The 16,962-nt window shown below is 50.7% G+C and overlaps 1 protein-coding gene across 1 annotated transcript; it reads right to left on the minus strand.

Annotated features, from left to right (window-relative positions):
- Positions 1-167: 167 nt before the first annotated feature.
- On the minus strand, positions 168-16,667 carry stag2b (STAG2 cohesin complex component b). Its single transcript, XM_084695587.1, has 34 exons — positions 16,467-16,667; positions 14,263-14,392; positions 14,073-14,154; positions 13,804-13,947; positions 13,509-13,605; positions 13,281-13,357; positions 12,907-13,111; positions 12,630-12,781; positions 11,663-11,736; positions 11,277-11,400; positions 10,164-10,262; positions 9,974-10,053; positions 9,740-9,847; positions 9,212-9,323; positions 8,956-9,073; positions 8,557-8,660; positions 8,257-8,349; positions 8,011-8,100; positions 7,192-7,395; positions 6,834-6,904; positions 6,544-6,631; positions 6,365-6,448; positions 6,129-6,221; positions 5,834-6,008; positions 5,304-5,443; positions 4,902-5,003; positions 4,630-4,778; positions 4,394-4,522; positions 4,006-4,253; positions 3,145-3,379; positions 2,901-3,008; positions 2,653-2,779; positions 2,348-2,425; positions 168-2,200 (listed from the first exon to the last, which is right to left on the minus strand). Exons 2-34 carry the CDS (start codon positions 14,304-14,306, stop codon positions 2,177-2,179), a joined length of 3,858 nt encoding a protein of 1,285 aa, XP_084551713.1. The 5' UTR covers positions 14,307-14,392; positions 16,467-16,667; the 3' UTR covers positions 168-2,176.
- Positions 16,668-16,962: the final 295 nt, after the last annotated feature.

Here is a 16,962-nt window from a genome sequence, read left to right on the forward strand (position 1 = left end):
CCTGGTGGATGTCTGAGAAATGATGTTCTACTCTTATTAGGATCGGTTTTGTAACAGCTGTCTAGATGACTTTTACCAATCTAATCTAATACATATATATTTCTATTTCTATGGTAGAATTTTGTTGTATAAATAAAGAATACTCAAGACAACACACAAGAAACAAATCAAATTGGTTTACTTTTATTCAAAAGTTACTGTCTTGAGACAAGTACAAATCAGAAACAGTGAGTGACAGGGGATGGGGAAACTCAGAATGTGTGTGTGTGTGCGCATGTGTGTGTGTGTAAGTGTGGCGAGGAGAAATGAAAACAGAAATGGCGAGAGAAAAGAGGAAAACGTGAAAATAAAGCTTAAAGTTTTGTTTTATATACATGATCTAATAATGAACCATACCAATGTAGTGGTAAATGACAAACAATGAACAGTACTTTTCTCCAAAATATTTACTTACATAAAATAATTAGGTAAAACACACACAGGCTGCTTTTTCTACTTCGTTATCACCGCACCTGGCCGACGAAAATGGTTTGTGTCACACCAACCCACTGAACTACCTTTAAAACATGACCGTTCCTCACACATGGAAGATTGAGGAGAGAAAGAGAAAGATGACTTTTCACATGCATGTTTAAGGCTTAGGCATGGAATGATTACAAAGTAGATAAGATATATAGATATATATAGATATATATACATGTATATCTATATATACCTCAGTAGACCAAACAGGTTCTATTTAAACTGTGTGTATGCCAGGTGTGTCAGATGGAAGCCTTGCGTAGCTGCCACAGGGCTGCTGTAGTAGCAGAGGAACCTTCACCTCCAGGGGAGACTGAGAGGACTGGCTCTGTGTCAGAACAACACTGCTGGAACTCAAGTTGTCATGTGACGTGATGTCATGTGACGTGATATCATGTGACATGGATGGCGTTTTGTTTCTGCTTTTTTTTGTTCCGTGTCGGAAAAACCTTAAAGCTGAATTTTCACAAATCTGTTCGTCGATGTCGTTATCCAAACTAATTTACACGTAGGAAAACAGGTAGAAACCCCAAGACATTATTAAGACAAAAGAAAAACCATAAAAATACAAATTTAGAAATCTTCCTCGACGCATGACTACACATGCTCTCATTTATAACAGTTTACTTACACATTTCTGAAACTTTATGACTTTAGGTTGAAAATTTTGGAAAACAAGAGATAAAACAAAAAAAGAGCACAGTTATAAAATCAGCACCGATTCATATATAACTTTTTATTTAAAATGTAGATACCTATTTCAACACTCTAATATGCTGGGTTTCACGAGAGAGAGAACCGTTTGTGAATGCGTTGCTGCTTTTTTTTGTCCCCTCTCAGCCCAGTGGCACTGGAGGGGGGGGGGGGGGGGGGGCTTTTTCTGGCAGGAGGTGTGGGTGCTGTGGTCCAAATCTGTGGGTAAGCTTGGGACTCACTGCTTTACTGTGACTTGAAGGGGGCGAGGGGGAGGGGGGGGGGGGTATTGGATACTATCTTCACAGCACTAGAGAAAAAAGGACTATTCCACATTTCTACTATCAGAACCAACAGTGGTTATTCCGGACCGTTCCGGCAGGTCCAACATCAAGGGGAGGAGGAAGAAAAACAAACAAAAACAACATTTCAAAAATAAACTGGAAAAAAGGGACCTCCGTCCACACCTCTACAACGGTACAGCAAGCTACTACAACCTGTTTATAAATTACTACATCACACCTGGATCTAACTACTATCACAGAAAGGGTTAGACAAGAAGAGAAAAAAAAGTATTTTTTAAGTTAGACACATCAATCCGTCCCCATTTGGAAATAAAAAACAAAACAAAGAAATCTACAAATATGGATTTTTCTCTACAGACAAAATGTCTGACTCCTTATGGTTTTGGAAGTGGCCCATCATTCTACAAACTCAACAGGGACAGCTTACCCAAGGATTATAATAATAAAAGTATATGTTGTTTTTTTTTTTGTCTGTTTTTTTTTTGTTTTGTTTTTTTTAAATCAAGTCCTCTCTGAGCAAGCAACACTGAGTGTGGGTGTCCTTGGTCCACATGGAGTATCAAGCAGACGTCTCGTCTTCGGAGGAAAAGCCCGTCACGCATCTCTTTAAATACAAAGCGCCTCCTCTCTTCGTCCCCCAGCCGCCCAGTGGCAGACTAAAACATGGACACCCCAAGAACCTGGACACACAAGAACAAGCACATCGGGTTGAACGCGGTTTATACGCAGCAGTGTTTATATGACGAGAACAAGCACATCGGGTTGAATGCGGTTTATATGCAAACGTTTCCAATTCGAGAGGAACCCAGACTCCTGTTGGTACGTACCGACTCGTCCATGATGGAGGCGGGGTCAAAGTAGTCTGGCTTCAGCTCGGATCGCTCTCGCCTGTTCTTGGACGGGGGCTGGAGGGACGGAGGGAGAGATGGAGGGATGAGGAGAAAGAGAGGACAGGAGATTTGGCAGAAGCTCTGTTACGACAGAGAGGTCAGGTCTGTATAGCTAATCAGCTGTCTCCAGACTGCAGCCCGGTGACAAAGCAGACGCTGAAAGCCAGATTCCCAGTTGACCCGAAAGTGAGGCGACTAAAGCAGTTTCCCTAAAGGTGGAATAGATCAGCAGAGTGTCTCACCAGGTCGATGTCCATGGTGTCAAAGTCCATGCCCTCGTTCAGGTCGTCCATACGACCTTCGGACGACATCATCACGTCCTCCACGATTGGCTCCTCGTCCTCCTCCATCAGCCCTGTTCCACGACGGCTACACACACACACACACACACACACACAATCAGTACCCAGTCACAGCTTTATAGCAGGGCAGTTGTGGCTCCATGGCTGGCCCAGCGTAGCACCGCCTGGTGGGGGGAGGGGGCTCTCACATGGCGTGCTGCAGGTTGGTCCTGAGCTTGGCGTAGTTCATGGCTCTCTCCTGCTGCTGTCGAACCTCCTCCTGTTGTCTCTGGGCGAGCATCCACGTCACCTGGGTACTGCGCCGCGCACGCACACACACACACACACACAATTATTGACACTGCTTTTCTTCTGTGCGTGTCGAGACACGGGCATGCCAAAAGAATGTCGGCCATGTTTGTAGTCCATGAGCCGACAGGGCAGAGGGCTTACTTGTAGTCCATGGGTGTCTGGTGGTGCTGGGGGGTCTGGGGGTGCGGGTGAGGGAGGGGCTGCTGCTGCTGCTGCTGCTGCTGCTGGTCGTGGGGGAGCTGGTACGCCCCCATGAAGCTGTCGTCGCGGGCTCTCTTGGGCTCCCGCATGACGGTGGAGGTGAGGTGGGGGGAGGGCATCATCACCGGGGTCTGCATGCTCTGCTGCCACACCTCGCTGCTGCTGCTGCTCTCCTCTGGAGGGGGCACACACACACACACGCGGTTACACCTCCGATTTAGACCCTCAACTTCCAACATATGTGGGGTAGTGATACCATTAACAGCCTATATCAGAAATGAGGTTTGTACACACTAAATCCCCCCCCCAACCATCTGCTGCTGTTTAATCTCCCTCCCATCAGCCAGCAGCCTGGCCGGGGAGGGGCATGAGCTCTGATTGGCTGAGCATCTGGGTTAATCCTGGCTCCATCCGGCCCAGCTCTGGAGCTCTGGCTCACATGGTACCGTGAACACCACCACCTCCTGAGGCTCCTCGCTCTGCAAGGACACCAGGAGGAGGAGGAGGAGGAGGGGGGAGGTCCTCATGCCTGGCGGACATGTCTGCTATATGTGATAGCACCCTCTGTTATCAACACCCCTACCGGAACAGCAAACCTCCGAGGTCACAGAGGTCGGCGCTGACAGCAGCAGGAGTGAGTCGGCACATCCAGAGTCAACCCATCCATTTCTGCCTCGAAAAGTTGAAAACTGTCTGTGGTCCTGGACAAACTTAACAAAACGTGGACCGACAGAACCTTCGCTGACGTGTCTGTGTGTTGGATGGTGGCGCCACATTAGGACGAGGGGGGCCTTCTCGTACCTTCCGGAAGTTTCCGCTTGGCGGCGGCGGTCGAGGAGACGGAGGAGCCGGCGACGGAGCCGGCGGTGGAGGGCTTGGTCTTCTTGGAGCGCACCGAGGAGCCGCGGCTGGAGTAGCCGCTCATCACAGACATGGTGTCGTCGTCAGCGCCCGCCTGCAGGGAGTTCCTGTAGGAGATCAGGGGCAGCCAGCAGTCCTCGCGCTGCAGGGCCATCTGGAAGGTCATGAAGCGCTCCAGGTACATGTGACTGGGGAGGGAGAGAGAAAGAGAGAGAGAGAGACATACGGGTCAATGCACAAACGCATGACAAACCTGTGAGACACGCCGGCTCTCTCACGCGCACGCCTTCCGGCAGAACACCGTGTGTGTGTGTGTGTGTGGACTTACACAGTCCTCTTGTCCTGCCTCATGAGTTTGGAGGAGAACTCGCTGAGGATGTCCAGGAAGGCCAGGTGGAGGGGGGGGTTCCCCTCGCCCTGGGGGCTGGGCTCCTTAAATGCAAACTCGATACCGTCCCTGACGGAGGGCGACAGAAGACACAGTCAGCTGTATAGTCTGGGAGCTTCAATGAACAATACTGGAAAGGTGCACGTATGCGGGGTGGGAGGGGGGCGGAGCCTCACTTGTGCAGCATGGCGATGGCGTCGCGGGTCTTGACCTGGTCCAGGCCGAAGGTGAGGGAGAAGCGGCGGGCCAGCTCCTTGATGCCGCAGAAGGACGAGGACGAGCGGTCGAAGCCGTGGCCCAGGTCCGACAGCATCTCGTTAAACAGCTGCAGGAGACACACACACACACTCTCACCATGACAACTACATCAACACTGTGGAGCTGGGATAGCCTTCACCAACGACTTCAGTGCTTAGTAACTACTGTGTGTGTGTGTTGTGGGTCTGACCTGCTGCAGACTGAGGATGAGGGTCTTGGCACACTGGATCTTGTCGATCTGCCTGGTCTTACTCATGGTCTCCTTGATGATGTCGCCGTAGTCGTTATAGTACTGCAGGGAGAGGGAGGGAGGGAGCCAACAGGAAGACAGAGAGAGAGACAGACAGAGAGAGAGAGGGGGAGAGAGAGAGAGAGAGAGAGAGAGAGAGAGAGAGAGAGAGAGAGAGAGAGAGAGAGAGAGAGAGAGAGAGAGAGAGAGAGAGAGACAGACAGACAGAGGAGTAGAGTCTGGGTTATTTTCAGTGTCACAACCACAAATGGCAGGGATAATGACATGATTCCAGTCTGAGCACAGAGAGCAGGGTGTGTGTGTGTGAGGCCTGGGGCGTCAGGCTGTGTGTGTGTGCCTTACCCTCATGTACTGTTTGAAGATGTCTGCTCCGGTCTTCATGTCCACCACACAGTAGATGATGAGCTTGCAGTACGCCGCCAGCAGGTTCCTCCGTTTGTGGAGAGCCTCAATCTTCCCTGCCTCGTCGTCCTGCTGGCCGTCTGCAAACACACACACACACACGATACGTCATCCACAGGGCTGACACACACCCACCCAACATCAGCAATACTGCACTAATTGTACCCTACTTGTCTTTAGGTGAGTATAGGTTATAAGGTTACTATAGGTTATTATGTGTATTAGAGGTTGATTGTACTGTATTGTTTATTAAGGAGGTTTATAATATTATATTTTAGCTTATTGTAAATGTAACCTATGTTCTGTGTACTTATATGTCATGTATTCCAGTGCCCAGTCTGACCCTGTGTTGTTCTGTGCGTCTGACAAAAGACTTGAACTTGATCCTACTGGTGGTACAGACCACAGGCCACAGCCAAACAACAGCAGTGTGTGTGTGTGTGTGTGTGTGTGTGTGTGTGTGTGTGTACCGGTGCTGCTGGTGTCCTCGTCCTGGTCGATGAAGACGTGGTGCAGGATGAAGGAGAGCAGCTCGGCCTGCAGGGTCTCCTCAGGAGAGTACACCAGGGGCTCCAGCTGCTCCCGGCCCCCAGACACCATCTGGTGGCTGAAGATCAGCAGCAGGTCGCACAGGATGGTGAACGCCTGCTCACACGCACCCAACCCAGGAGAGAGAGAGAGAGAGGGGAGAGAGTTACCACACGCTTCAAACACGTTTTGATGCGTGTGTAGTGTGTGTTGTGTGCGTGTGTGTGTGAGTCATACCTGTTCTTTGACGGCTGTGTTGACGTTGGTGAGGTAGCGCTGGCACATCATGCAGAACGCCCTCATCTGCTTCCTCAGGGTGGTCATCTCATCCTGGCGCACACACACACACACACGGCGTTAGTCGGCCTTTCAGAGCGAGTCAGCGAGCAGCTCTGTGCAGTGTGACAGGTGTGAGCCAGGTGTGACAGGGGTCAGGTGGTGTGGGGGGGGGGGGAGGGGAGGGGGGGGCTGACCTTTCTGGAGTTGTGTCCCTCCGACACCTTGGCCAGGTTCCACAGGATGACGTAGTGTGTGCACTGCAGCGCGTGGATCACTATCTGTTGCCACAGGGAGGAGGGGGTTACTGCTGCGCCCCCTCTGGGAGGGAGGTCCACTGGACCGTGTGTGTGTATGTGTGTGTGTGTGTACCAACCTGCTCGGGCATGTCTCCGTTCTCGATGCCTGTGTTGAGCAGTTTGAAGTTGCTGGTGAACAGGTCCCACTGGGACAGGTCATGAGCGCTGAGGAGACACGAGGTTTCATCACAACAGGGAGAGGAAAAAAAAAAAACACAACTTTTGGCTCAGTGCGGATGCGAGTGACCAATCAGAACGAGGATGCACGCAGGTAGCCTATCAGCACGGAGCACAAACACACTCAGAAAAGGCTGCCCTTTGCGGACAGCCGAAACACTACAATGTGGAGCAGACGTGAGGGACTCACTTGTGGAAGGCTGTGATCCTCTTCAGGGTGGACAGGACCTGGTAGGCATCGTCCTCGTCGACCTCCTCCCCCTGAACACACAACACCGGTCAGTCCTGCTTCCCCCGCCTCTCTCACGCCTCTGACCCGTCTCTCGGCCTCCCCAGCCCCGCTCTCTCCGCCTCTTCCTTCCCTCCTCCCCGGGTCTCTCGAACTCGGCCGCTCTGATCTCCCTGGAACCTCGGCTCGCTCTGCGCCCATCCCCTCCTTCCCTGCCTCGCCTCTAACCCCCCCCCCCCATCTCTCCCTCCGTCTTGCTGACTGACTGTTTCGCTTGCTCCCGTCTCTTGGCCCCCGTCCCCGTCCCCACCCTCCTCACCTCCTGCAGGAACTCCTCCAGCAGCCGGTTGAACTTGTCCACCTGCTCGTCCAGCAGCTGGGAGCGGGCGATGTCCACCCGGTTGAAGATGGTGAACTCCTCGTTGGCGAGGGCGTGGTAGGTCTTGGAGCAGGCCTCCAGCACCTCCGTGTCCGTGTGCTTCTCTACGATCTCCCGGATCTGACGCAGCAGGGACTCCAGGTGCTGGGGGGAGGGGGAGGGTTAGAAACGTTCAATGAAGTCATCCATCGGAATTGTTTCTTAGTTCTAGAAGGTTGATGGTTTGATATAGGGCTGCAATATTAATCAACTTTTTATCCCGATTTCGGCTTCCCACGATCAAATTCGCGTGATCGAGCGATATATAAAACGTGTCATTCCGTTCATAGAACACGCCGTATCAAAGTTCTTTTTTGCAAAGCCAATCTAGCGCTCTGTAAACCAATAGGTGCGTTCGACATCGGCTGCATGAAACGACCAGCGAGAGTTGCCGCTTGCAGTCGGGGAGGAGTTATAAACGGCTCCGTAAAGTTGGAAAATGTGTCATTTTATGTATCGGGCTATGGTCAACTCTTTCTCCAATCTGCAGGCTGCAGCGGCCCTGCATGGAGTCAAATACACCTAATGTCTGACCACATGCCTCCATGAGCCAATCAGAGTTGTTCCCTGCACCATGCAGCTTAGTTTCTAGATGTAGATGGCTACAGAGTAACGTGAGGAAAATTCCACAACAGATAGCAGACTTATGATTGCAGGTAGGTTTTTGTGTGTGTGTGTGTGTGCTTGTTTGTGTGCGTGTGTGAGAGAAGGAGCTCTTACCTTCTCCAGGCGACCTGTGGTGTAGATCTCCAGGTCAAAGTACTGAGGCAGCTGCAACAGGTTGGTGACTTTCTCTGAATCTACCGAATACTGTGGGAGGAACACACACAGGGTAAGGGAACCAGAGGCCACTGGGCTGCACACAGAGAGATGCAGAGACAAAGTCATGGAGAAAGGCAGAGAGGGGCAGAGAGAGAGAGGGGCAGGGAGAGAAACAGCGAGAGGCAGAGAGGGGCAGTGTGCTACCTTGGCCAGCAGGGGGGGTAGTGCCACAGCAAACAGCTCCGTGATCCTGGTCTTATCGTCGAGCTGGGTCTTCTTCTCCTTGGCCGTCATCACCTGGGTGCACACGCACACATGCAGAATGTCAGTGCAGGCAGAGGGCTGGAGGTGTGGTGTGCTTCCATAGGGGCGTTCTCTAGGCCCTGCTCAGCCTGCTCAGCCGGCCTTCTTCACAGGGAGGCTTAGGGCTGTAGAGCCACGAGCCTCCAGCTGCACCGCACGCAAGGCAGTGAGGCTGTGTGTGTGTGTGTGTGTGTGTCTTACCCTCTTCCCTGTGCCGCGGCCGACAGGCGGGTGGCACTCTGACGCCTGGCGCACCGTGCACAGCATGATCTCAATGAGGGCCGTCTCCTGTCTGTCTGTCAGCGCTGCACACGCGCACACACACCAAGAAAGAAGAAATCAAAAGTTACAACTTGTACTCTTACAGCTACTCCTTTTAACCCCTGGGGGGCTGTGTGGAGGGAGTGTTGGAGAGTCAGGGCTTAAGAGTCAGTGTTGGAGAGTCGGTGTCGGAGAGTCGGTGTCGGAGAGTCGGTGTCGGAGAGTCGGTGTCGGAGAGTCGGTGTCGGAGAGTCGGTGTCGGAGAGTCGGTGTCGGAGAGTCGGTGTCGGAGAGTCGGTGTCGGAGAGTCAGGGCCGGTGTGGTGTGGGGTGAGCGCACCCTCCTCTCCGGGCAGGGCCTCGTCCAGCAGCAGGCTGGTCATACACTCCCAGTCCTTCAGCAGCTCCGCCCCGCTCTCCCACAGAGAGTCCACCAGGTAGGCTGCATGCTCATGGAGCTGGGGGGGGAGAGGGAGACAATTTGTAAAATGAAATAATCGGGGTCTCTCTAACATGGTGCCAGAGAGAGATACAGACAGAGACCGAGATATGGAGAGAGACAGACAAGAGATGGGGGGGGGGGAGGTCTGTCTCACCTCACTCTCCAGGAAGAAGAAAACTGTGGTTTTGATGAGGTTGGCGTTGATGCTCTGTCTGCCCCGCCTCTTGGGGGCGCCCTCCTCCTCTGCCTCTCGTTGGCTGAACAATCTGGGGGAGGGATGGGAGGGGGGGGAAATAACACCACACACACAAAGCTTTAACTTAAAGTGTCCAGCCAGGACATCCTTGGATGGATCGGAATGAGGGCCCAACCAATAGACAACTGTCTTCAATCTCCAACCAACCCCACACTCTCCCTCTCTCCTGCATTGCTCCCCCTCCCTCTCCCTCTCTCTCTCCCTCTCTCTCTCTCACCTAGCTAATCTGGTCAGCTCGGCATCTGCCTCTTTGGTCTGGGGGAGAACAACAACTTGTGGACGTCATCATAATCATCATCATAATCATCATTATCATCTCCACTGACGACACTAACTCTACTCCTGAGGCTACGTCGTAAGGGTCCATTTGTGATTTCTGATTGGATGGAAGAGGTTGGGGAGGGGGGGGGAGGAGTTGGCGCCTACTTCTTAAAGAGGAACTCCCCGGCTGCTATGGCGACGGGCCGGTGGGCTGAGTAGACGAGGTGGTAGACGCTCTCGCAGTCCTCGGGGCTCAGCACCTCGTCCGTGCTACTGCAGAGACAAGACACACACACACACGCTGAGGAGGGTCACCAACACACACAGCGGTCACACAGCGGCCAGGGGGGACAGGTAGGGGGACACAGGACGGACACAGGGGGACACAGGACGACTTACTGCAGAACGAGGGTGAGCAGCTTTATTGCTTGGACCGCCACGTCGTACTCCTTGTCTAGCGTCATGGAGACGATACGGTCCTGGGGGGACGGACAGACAGTGGTGAGTTAAGAGGCTTGGAGGATAGCATGGTTCAGGTGTGTAGCTTGGTGTCGTGAGGCGTCTTGTCCAGCAGGTGGCGCGGTCTCACCTTGAAGCGGCTGGTGAACAGCTCCAGTCTGGTGTTGAGCTCTCTGTTGTAGTAGAGACCCTGCAGGGCTGTCAGACACTTCAGGCGCACCTCGCCTTGCTGGGAACACACACACACACACACACACACATTAAGATGTGTGAGACTAACATCTCACCACATAAGTATCAGAATCAAACTTCTACTTTTATTTGAAAAGTGCTAATCCACCTACAAGCACTGCACTATGCTTGGGTTATTTTGCTTCTCCTCAATATTTGTTTATTTTTGGATGATACATATTAGGACTGGGCGATAACAAATATTATCTAAGTAATAATTCCCTCAAAGATATTGTAACATTAATTCTTTTTCAATAATGTCAATAATATCGATAGTGAATAATTAGGAACAGCAGTCCATTTATTTATGTGATGCGGCAGGAAGTTACATAGAAATGGTAGCCTACAACCCACTAAAATACACTGAGCACCTCAAGTGGAGTAGCTAATATTAACCTTGGAAAATTAGTCTTGTTGCCGAAAACAGAGGCAGCGATAGCCAAGGTGAGGGAGCAACTTCCAATGAATACATTATTGATTAAAAGGGTTTGTCTTCTTCAGTTATCTGGAAGTGGTTTGGATTTTGGAAATCCGACAGCAGAGCAATGTTCGGTGGAAACTGTGTCGTAAACAGGTGGCCACCAAGTCTGGTAATACGACAAACCTTTAATTACCACCTGAAGCAAAATCAGTCGTTGGAACGTGCAGAAAGTGTGAGTTTGCGCCAAGGTATCGATAAAAAGCTTAAGTTACTTGACCCCAGGCATGTGCTCCCTGACCGCAAACCTTTCTCTCACACCGCGCTGCCTAAACGTTATGCCGAGTGTGGCGAAAAAGTCGAGGAACACTTATTTTGCGACTACTGCGGATCTGCGGTCTGTCGTCTTAATCGTTGTTATCGGATGGAAATATCAATCTATCGTGATCCTTTGACGCATATCGCCCAGCCCTAATTCATATATGTATGATTTGTATGCGTAGAGGTTGTATGCCCGGTCACGAGGATGTCCCGGTCCTGATGTAGGAAGCCATTAAGCCCGAGTGACTCCTGCCTGGGCCCCGTCCTGCTCACCTTGTCGTGCATGGTCCAGCCCACGTATTTCAGATAGCTGTCGTTGAGGAAGGCGTCGCTGTACAACTTCATCCACACGCCGATCTCCTCTATGCAGATGGCCCTGATCTCTGCTATGGCGTCACTGGAGACCAGAGAACACACCGGCATCACCATGGTGACCATGCACTCGGTGGTGTCATTGTCATCAGCACCGTCGTCGTGGTTGACCCACCCTACAGCCTTGCAGTTGACAATTTGTCATCATCCTCATCGACATGGTCACAACCGTTATCTCTGAGGCAACGTTATTGATGACACTGCATATTAATTGTAAGTCTGACCAGGGGGGAAACAGACAGGTTTGGCCATGGGAGAAGTGTGTGTGTGTGTATGTGTGCACTTACCGATATCTGTGGACAAACACCCCCTTGAATATGGCGTTCATCATGTTTTCAATCTCATCCTGGTTCTCTTGGAGCTAAGAAGGACAGTAAAAAGTCAAATCAAGTTTTCGTTAACCCTAAAAACACATAACACACAGAAGTTTGAGGTTTCACGAGATACTGAGTGTGGTATGAGAATGCGTGTGCGCGCGTGCAATTGTGTGGAGAGGAACAGCAGATGGATGCCCAGTGGGATCTGGTCTTACATAACCCAGTTAACAGTCTCTGCCAGCGGAACCACGGGAGACACACACACAGACACACACAGACACACACAGCTAATGGAACAGGAAGGCTAGCTGAATGGCCATCCTGCAGTGGACTGCAGAGGTGTTCTTGCTGTCAGGGGTGATGCACACCAGAGCAGAAGTGACCCGCTGGGGAAGGCAGGTCAAAGGTCATACCAGGACTGCACTGCCTTTAAGTGGCCTGGAGTGTGTGTGGGTAATGTGTTTATGGTGTCGGGAGGAAATCGTCAGTGAGGCTAGATATTTGTCTAGGGAGCAAGCAAGGAGTCTAGAGAGCATGCTAGGAGTCCAGGAGGCAAGCACGCGAGGAGTGTAGGGAGCAAGGTAGGAGTCCAGGAAGCAAGCACGCGAGGAGTGTAGGGAGCAAGGTAGGAGTCCAGGAAGCAAGCACGCGAGGAGTGTAGGGAGCAAGGTAGGAGTCCAGGAAGCAAGCACGCGAGGAGTGTAGGGAGCAAGGTAGGAGTCCAGGAGGCAAGCACGCGAGGAGTGTAGGGAGCAAGGTAGGAGTCCAGGAAGCAAGCACGCGAGGAGTGTAGGGAGCAAGGTAGGAGTCCAGGAAGCAAGCACGCGAGGAGTGTAGGGAGCAAGGTAGGAGTCCCGGTGTTGAGTGCAAACCTACTACGAACTAGTACTACTAAACTACTATCTAGCAAGCAGCGAACCCACTGCCGGACTCTCACCTCTTTGCGTTTCTGCAGCAGGAGCTCCAGCCTGTCGTTGGCCCTCTTGGCCACGATCTTGTTCCTTTCCGCTTCGTACTGCCGCTGGGTGTTGTCCATGTTGATGCTCAGGTTGAGAGCTACATTCACCAGGGCCGTCATCAGCTTCATGGCTGCCGGCGGCACACACGCAGGCCAGTTAGAAAACCCCACCTCGTTTCCCTCACGCCTTCAGGAGGAACGCTCACTGTTCCGGCTGATACACACACACACACACACACACTTGTCGTCGTCGTACCTGCGAGTGTGCTGGTGTGTCGGAAGGCTCGGACCTGGGAGTCCGACAGGCCTGTGAGGAGGGAGATGACCGTGTCCATCATGTACTCGTCGTAGATGATGCTGTACTGACACTGGCGCACCAGGACGCCGATGAACTCGCAGAAGCTCGACTTGAACTTCTTCCACTGCGGCCCCGCGATGGTCAGAGGGTAGTCCCCGCTGTCCTGCAGGAGGAAGGCAGAGGAGGGACACCTTGTGGTGAACACGCTCGGCCAACAGGGAGGTCAACCGTTTTGGACGCGCCCAGCGGACGGGCTGGCCAGGTTTTTCCTCCGAGCTGGAGGACATTCCAGGCAGAGAGCAACAGGAAGGAGGTGGCATGGACCTCAGTACCTCGTCAAACTCCTCTGTCATTCTCCGGATGATCTCGGAGTTCTGCATGTTTCGGAACATCTCGCCGCTGACCACACCTGAGAGGGGTGGGGGGAGAGCGATCGGTGAGAGAGACACAAATGATCGTCGTACCTTCACTGATGTGGTAGGTTGAGTCATGGTGGCAGTCGGACACTACAGTTGCAGACAGGCCACTCTAAGGCATGGAGATGGGACACACACACACACCTTTGCAGCCGGAACACTGGATGAAGAAGTTGATGAGGTCTAGAAGTGCGACGTCGCGGTCGTGCTTGTAGGACTCTATCCAGTCATCCACCACTGACTGCACCACAACAACAACAACAGCAGCAGCAGTTAGGACACAGTCACCATTAACTATGCTTCAAAAGTGCTACAATCTGGAATAAATGACCGTCAACAGATAAAAGGTTAGCTTGCAAAAGGATCAAAATATTGCGCAATATATTGCATCCCCCCCGCCCCCTCCCTCACTCACACACACACACACACACACACTCACCTGCATGGCGCTCTTTCCAAGCTTGACCACCTCGAACAGCATCATGTTTTCCATGCCGTTCTCCTGATGGTGGCCATTTATCCTGCCGGCTCCCTTCCCTCCCTTTCCCTTCTCCCCAGCAGGCTTCTTCCCCTTCTTCCCACCCTGGGACGGACAGAGCGAGGCGGAGACAGAGAGGGCACAACGGTGAGGATGGCGAGCACAGGAGGGACGAGAAACATCGCATCATTGAACATGGCAACGAGTCCGTCAGGGGTCTAGCAGCATACCTTTCCTTTGGCTGGGATTGTGTTTCTTCCATCAGGATCCTCAGAGAAGTCTGTGTCTGAGGAGAAGCGCGTGTCTGAATCCCTGTTGACACACACGGCTGTTAGACGACACCCACGGCCTAAACAGTCCCCCAATTAAGGCAGCAGGGGGTCCCTGTACGCAGGGTGAAACCATATGTTGGCCACTTACTGAGGGTAGTGGAACTCTGACGGTATTTCTGGTGCCGCTATCATTTCTGTAACATCTTCTGGACAACCTCAACTTGTGACTGACTTGATATCCTTGCAAAGCACCGGGCGACAAAGCCTTCGCATAAGACCTGGAACACAAGGCAACACATTGGAGTTTCGCGCTGGGCTCTGGCACAGCCAGAAAAGGGGTGAAAACAGGGTGAAATAAACCTTTTTGGACAATGCATGTTATACAGGTTAATAATGATTTGGATGAAGGACAGCAAACTATGGATTTAGTAATCCTACATTTCCCCAAAAATGTAAAGCAATGTTTTCACATGGTAACAGAAGACGGACATAAGCGCTCCTGTCAGGCTCAGCTGCGTGCTCATTGGCTCGCTCTCATCTACCCTCACCCTGGTTTCCAGGAAACGTCACCCAAGGCAGGAAAGAGGATCTGCCTCCATGCCCTAATATGGAAGTGTGCAATCCGCCCCATGTACATCTCAACCAATACAAACTAGTTATCAACACTGGCTGACATAAACAAGAGAAACAGTGGGATGAAAGGATAGAGTAGATCCCATAGGCCTCCAAAATCATACATGAAATAATAACATTCACATCCAGCATGAGATGGACATACCATGCAGAAAAAGTCCCTAAAAGGTTATTTCTTATTGAATCCAACTGAGTACAGTCTTTACTAATAAGGTACACAGATTGTAGACTCCAGGTGGCAACGTCCACGATGGGAGGAAAGGAAAAAACTCCTCCAATTACCAAACCTGCTCTTAAACAGGGTGTGTCTTTCCACCACAAGCTAGCGAGGACATAGACAACAGTGCCCATGAGTAGTGAAAGCGTGTCATTCACAAGTTTCTATTAAACACTGACATTGCACTGCACAGAAACAAACTGTTCATTAATCAAGTTTAACGCCAAAACGAAATGACATGCACCATAAAAAGCGGATAGTCAAAATCTATTAGTTATGCACAAAAAATAAATACATTTTATGTTCGGGTAACGCACGGTTGTGAAGTCCACTGTTAACTTCCGATTGATTTAGATGGCTAAGTAGACAACATGTCCTGCAAATTCATGACGCTAACCAGCGGCGTGCCTTGCTATATGAAATTGTCATAATATCCATAACAACACTAACTGTGAAGGCCAAGATGCTAACAAACAGCTTTCTATATAGCGTTATGTAAAGCAATCTTATGCTAGCCGCCTCCTTACATAAATTACACACTGCCACTGAACTCGAGGCTAATCTACAGTTCATTTGCTCTGGCTGGTTACTGTCTGTGTATCGGCTGAAAAGTGGCGCCAACCACTACCAGCAATGCAATAAGAAAGGCACCCAAGAAATGAGAGCAGCTAGCTAACAACAATGCACGTCAACTAAGCACATCCTAACGTCAGCCAGTAGATAACTAACAAGTACAATTATAAATCTAAGTTCCCGTTAATACGTTCCCCCTACTGCGTTGGCAAAGGGCTGCTGTGGCCGCCTGTCAAACTACTTGACGCCAAGCAGCAGCAGTATGCTGCTCAGCACCGGGGAGACCGACAATAATAGCTATCCTACCTATTTGCTAACATTAGCCATCCGGATATAATCTGAGAAAGAAAGCCCTGTCCATAGAAAGAAAACTTTCACCAAAACACTACCGGTATAGCAGGTTCCAAACCACTTCGATAACATAAACACAAATACTACTTGGCAATTTAGCAACTTTCTCAATGTATTTGTAAACTGGGGTTAGCTAACTAGCTAGCTTTCCTCAAGGCCTAAAATAATCTTGGTGCTAGCTATCCTAGCTACGAATGGCTAGCTGGCTACTTCCCTGCAAAACAGCGGATCTGTCGTAGCTAGCTAGGTAATGTACAGTAAAAGCTGACCCAACAAACCTTTACTCGCTTACTTCCCCTTAGATTGCAAATTTGTTATCACAACGTAAAAAAACATTTGCTATCGTTATGCAAGACCATATATAAAGAAACAAGAAATAAACATATTTCTGGCCATTTACATAAAAAACATCTCGTCCTTGCGTCGTCCATCTTGCCTCGGGAGCTCAGTTAGCTTGCTAGCTAACTGAGTAAGCTATTAGCTGGAACCAGGAGCTAGCCAACTAGCTAGCAGCTAGCAACCAAAATACAAATCAACAAACTTCTAGATTGCTCTCCGCCATTTTACAGCTAACTTACCTCGTTATCAGAATGTAGTTCCAACAGAATCCTAACTTTGGAAGTTATTGCAGAGATATCAGCGCAATTTCGACACAATTCCGTAGCTAAATGAGTTTGAAAGTGGCGGTCAGAAGCGGTTTTGGACGTTCTCTCACCCCGCTTGCTCCGTAGTACGGATTGTTGTTTCGACGACTGTGAGGGGGAAACGGTGGTGGAAATTGTGGTGCAGAGCTGCCACCTACTGGCCAAAATAGTCTTTGCACGTCTGATCCCTCATGAGTAATGTGACATCTAGTGGGTATTTTCGCGCAACGCTGCTGTCAGTTAAGTCAAGTGTATGAATTGCCGTGGAATCATTGCCAAAACACAAAACGTGTTAAATCTGTTAGAGGGTTTATTTCCACTGACATACGTAGGCCTAAGGTTCCTTGTGATTAGGGAGAACTGTTTAAATACTGGTGAGAAGGACCTCACTCATCCTCTGATAGTATTAATAAAAACAAAAGGCCATTAT

This window comes from Hypomesus nipponensis, chromosome 1 (genome assembly GCF_054491055.1).
Source record: "Hypomesus nipponensis isolate SF chromosome 1, ASM5449105v1, whole genome shotgun sequence".
NCBI classification, from domain to species: domain Eukaryota; kingdom Metazoa; phylum Chordata; class Actinopteri; order Osmeriformes; family Osmeridae; genus Hypomesus; species Hypomesus nipponensis.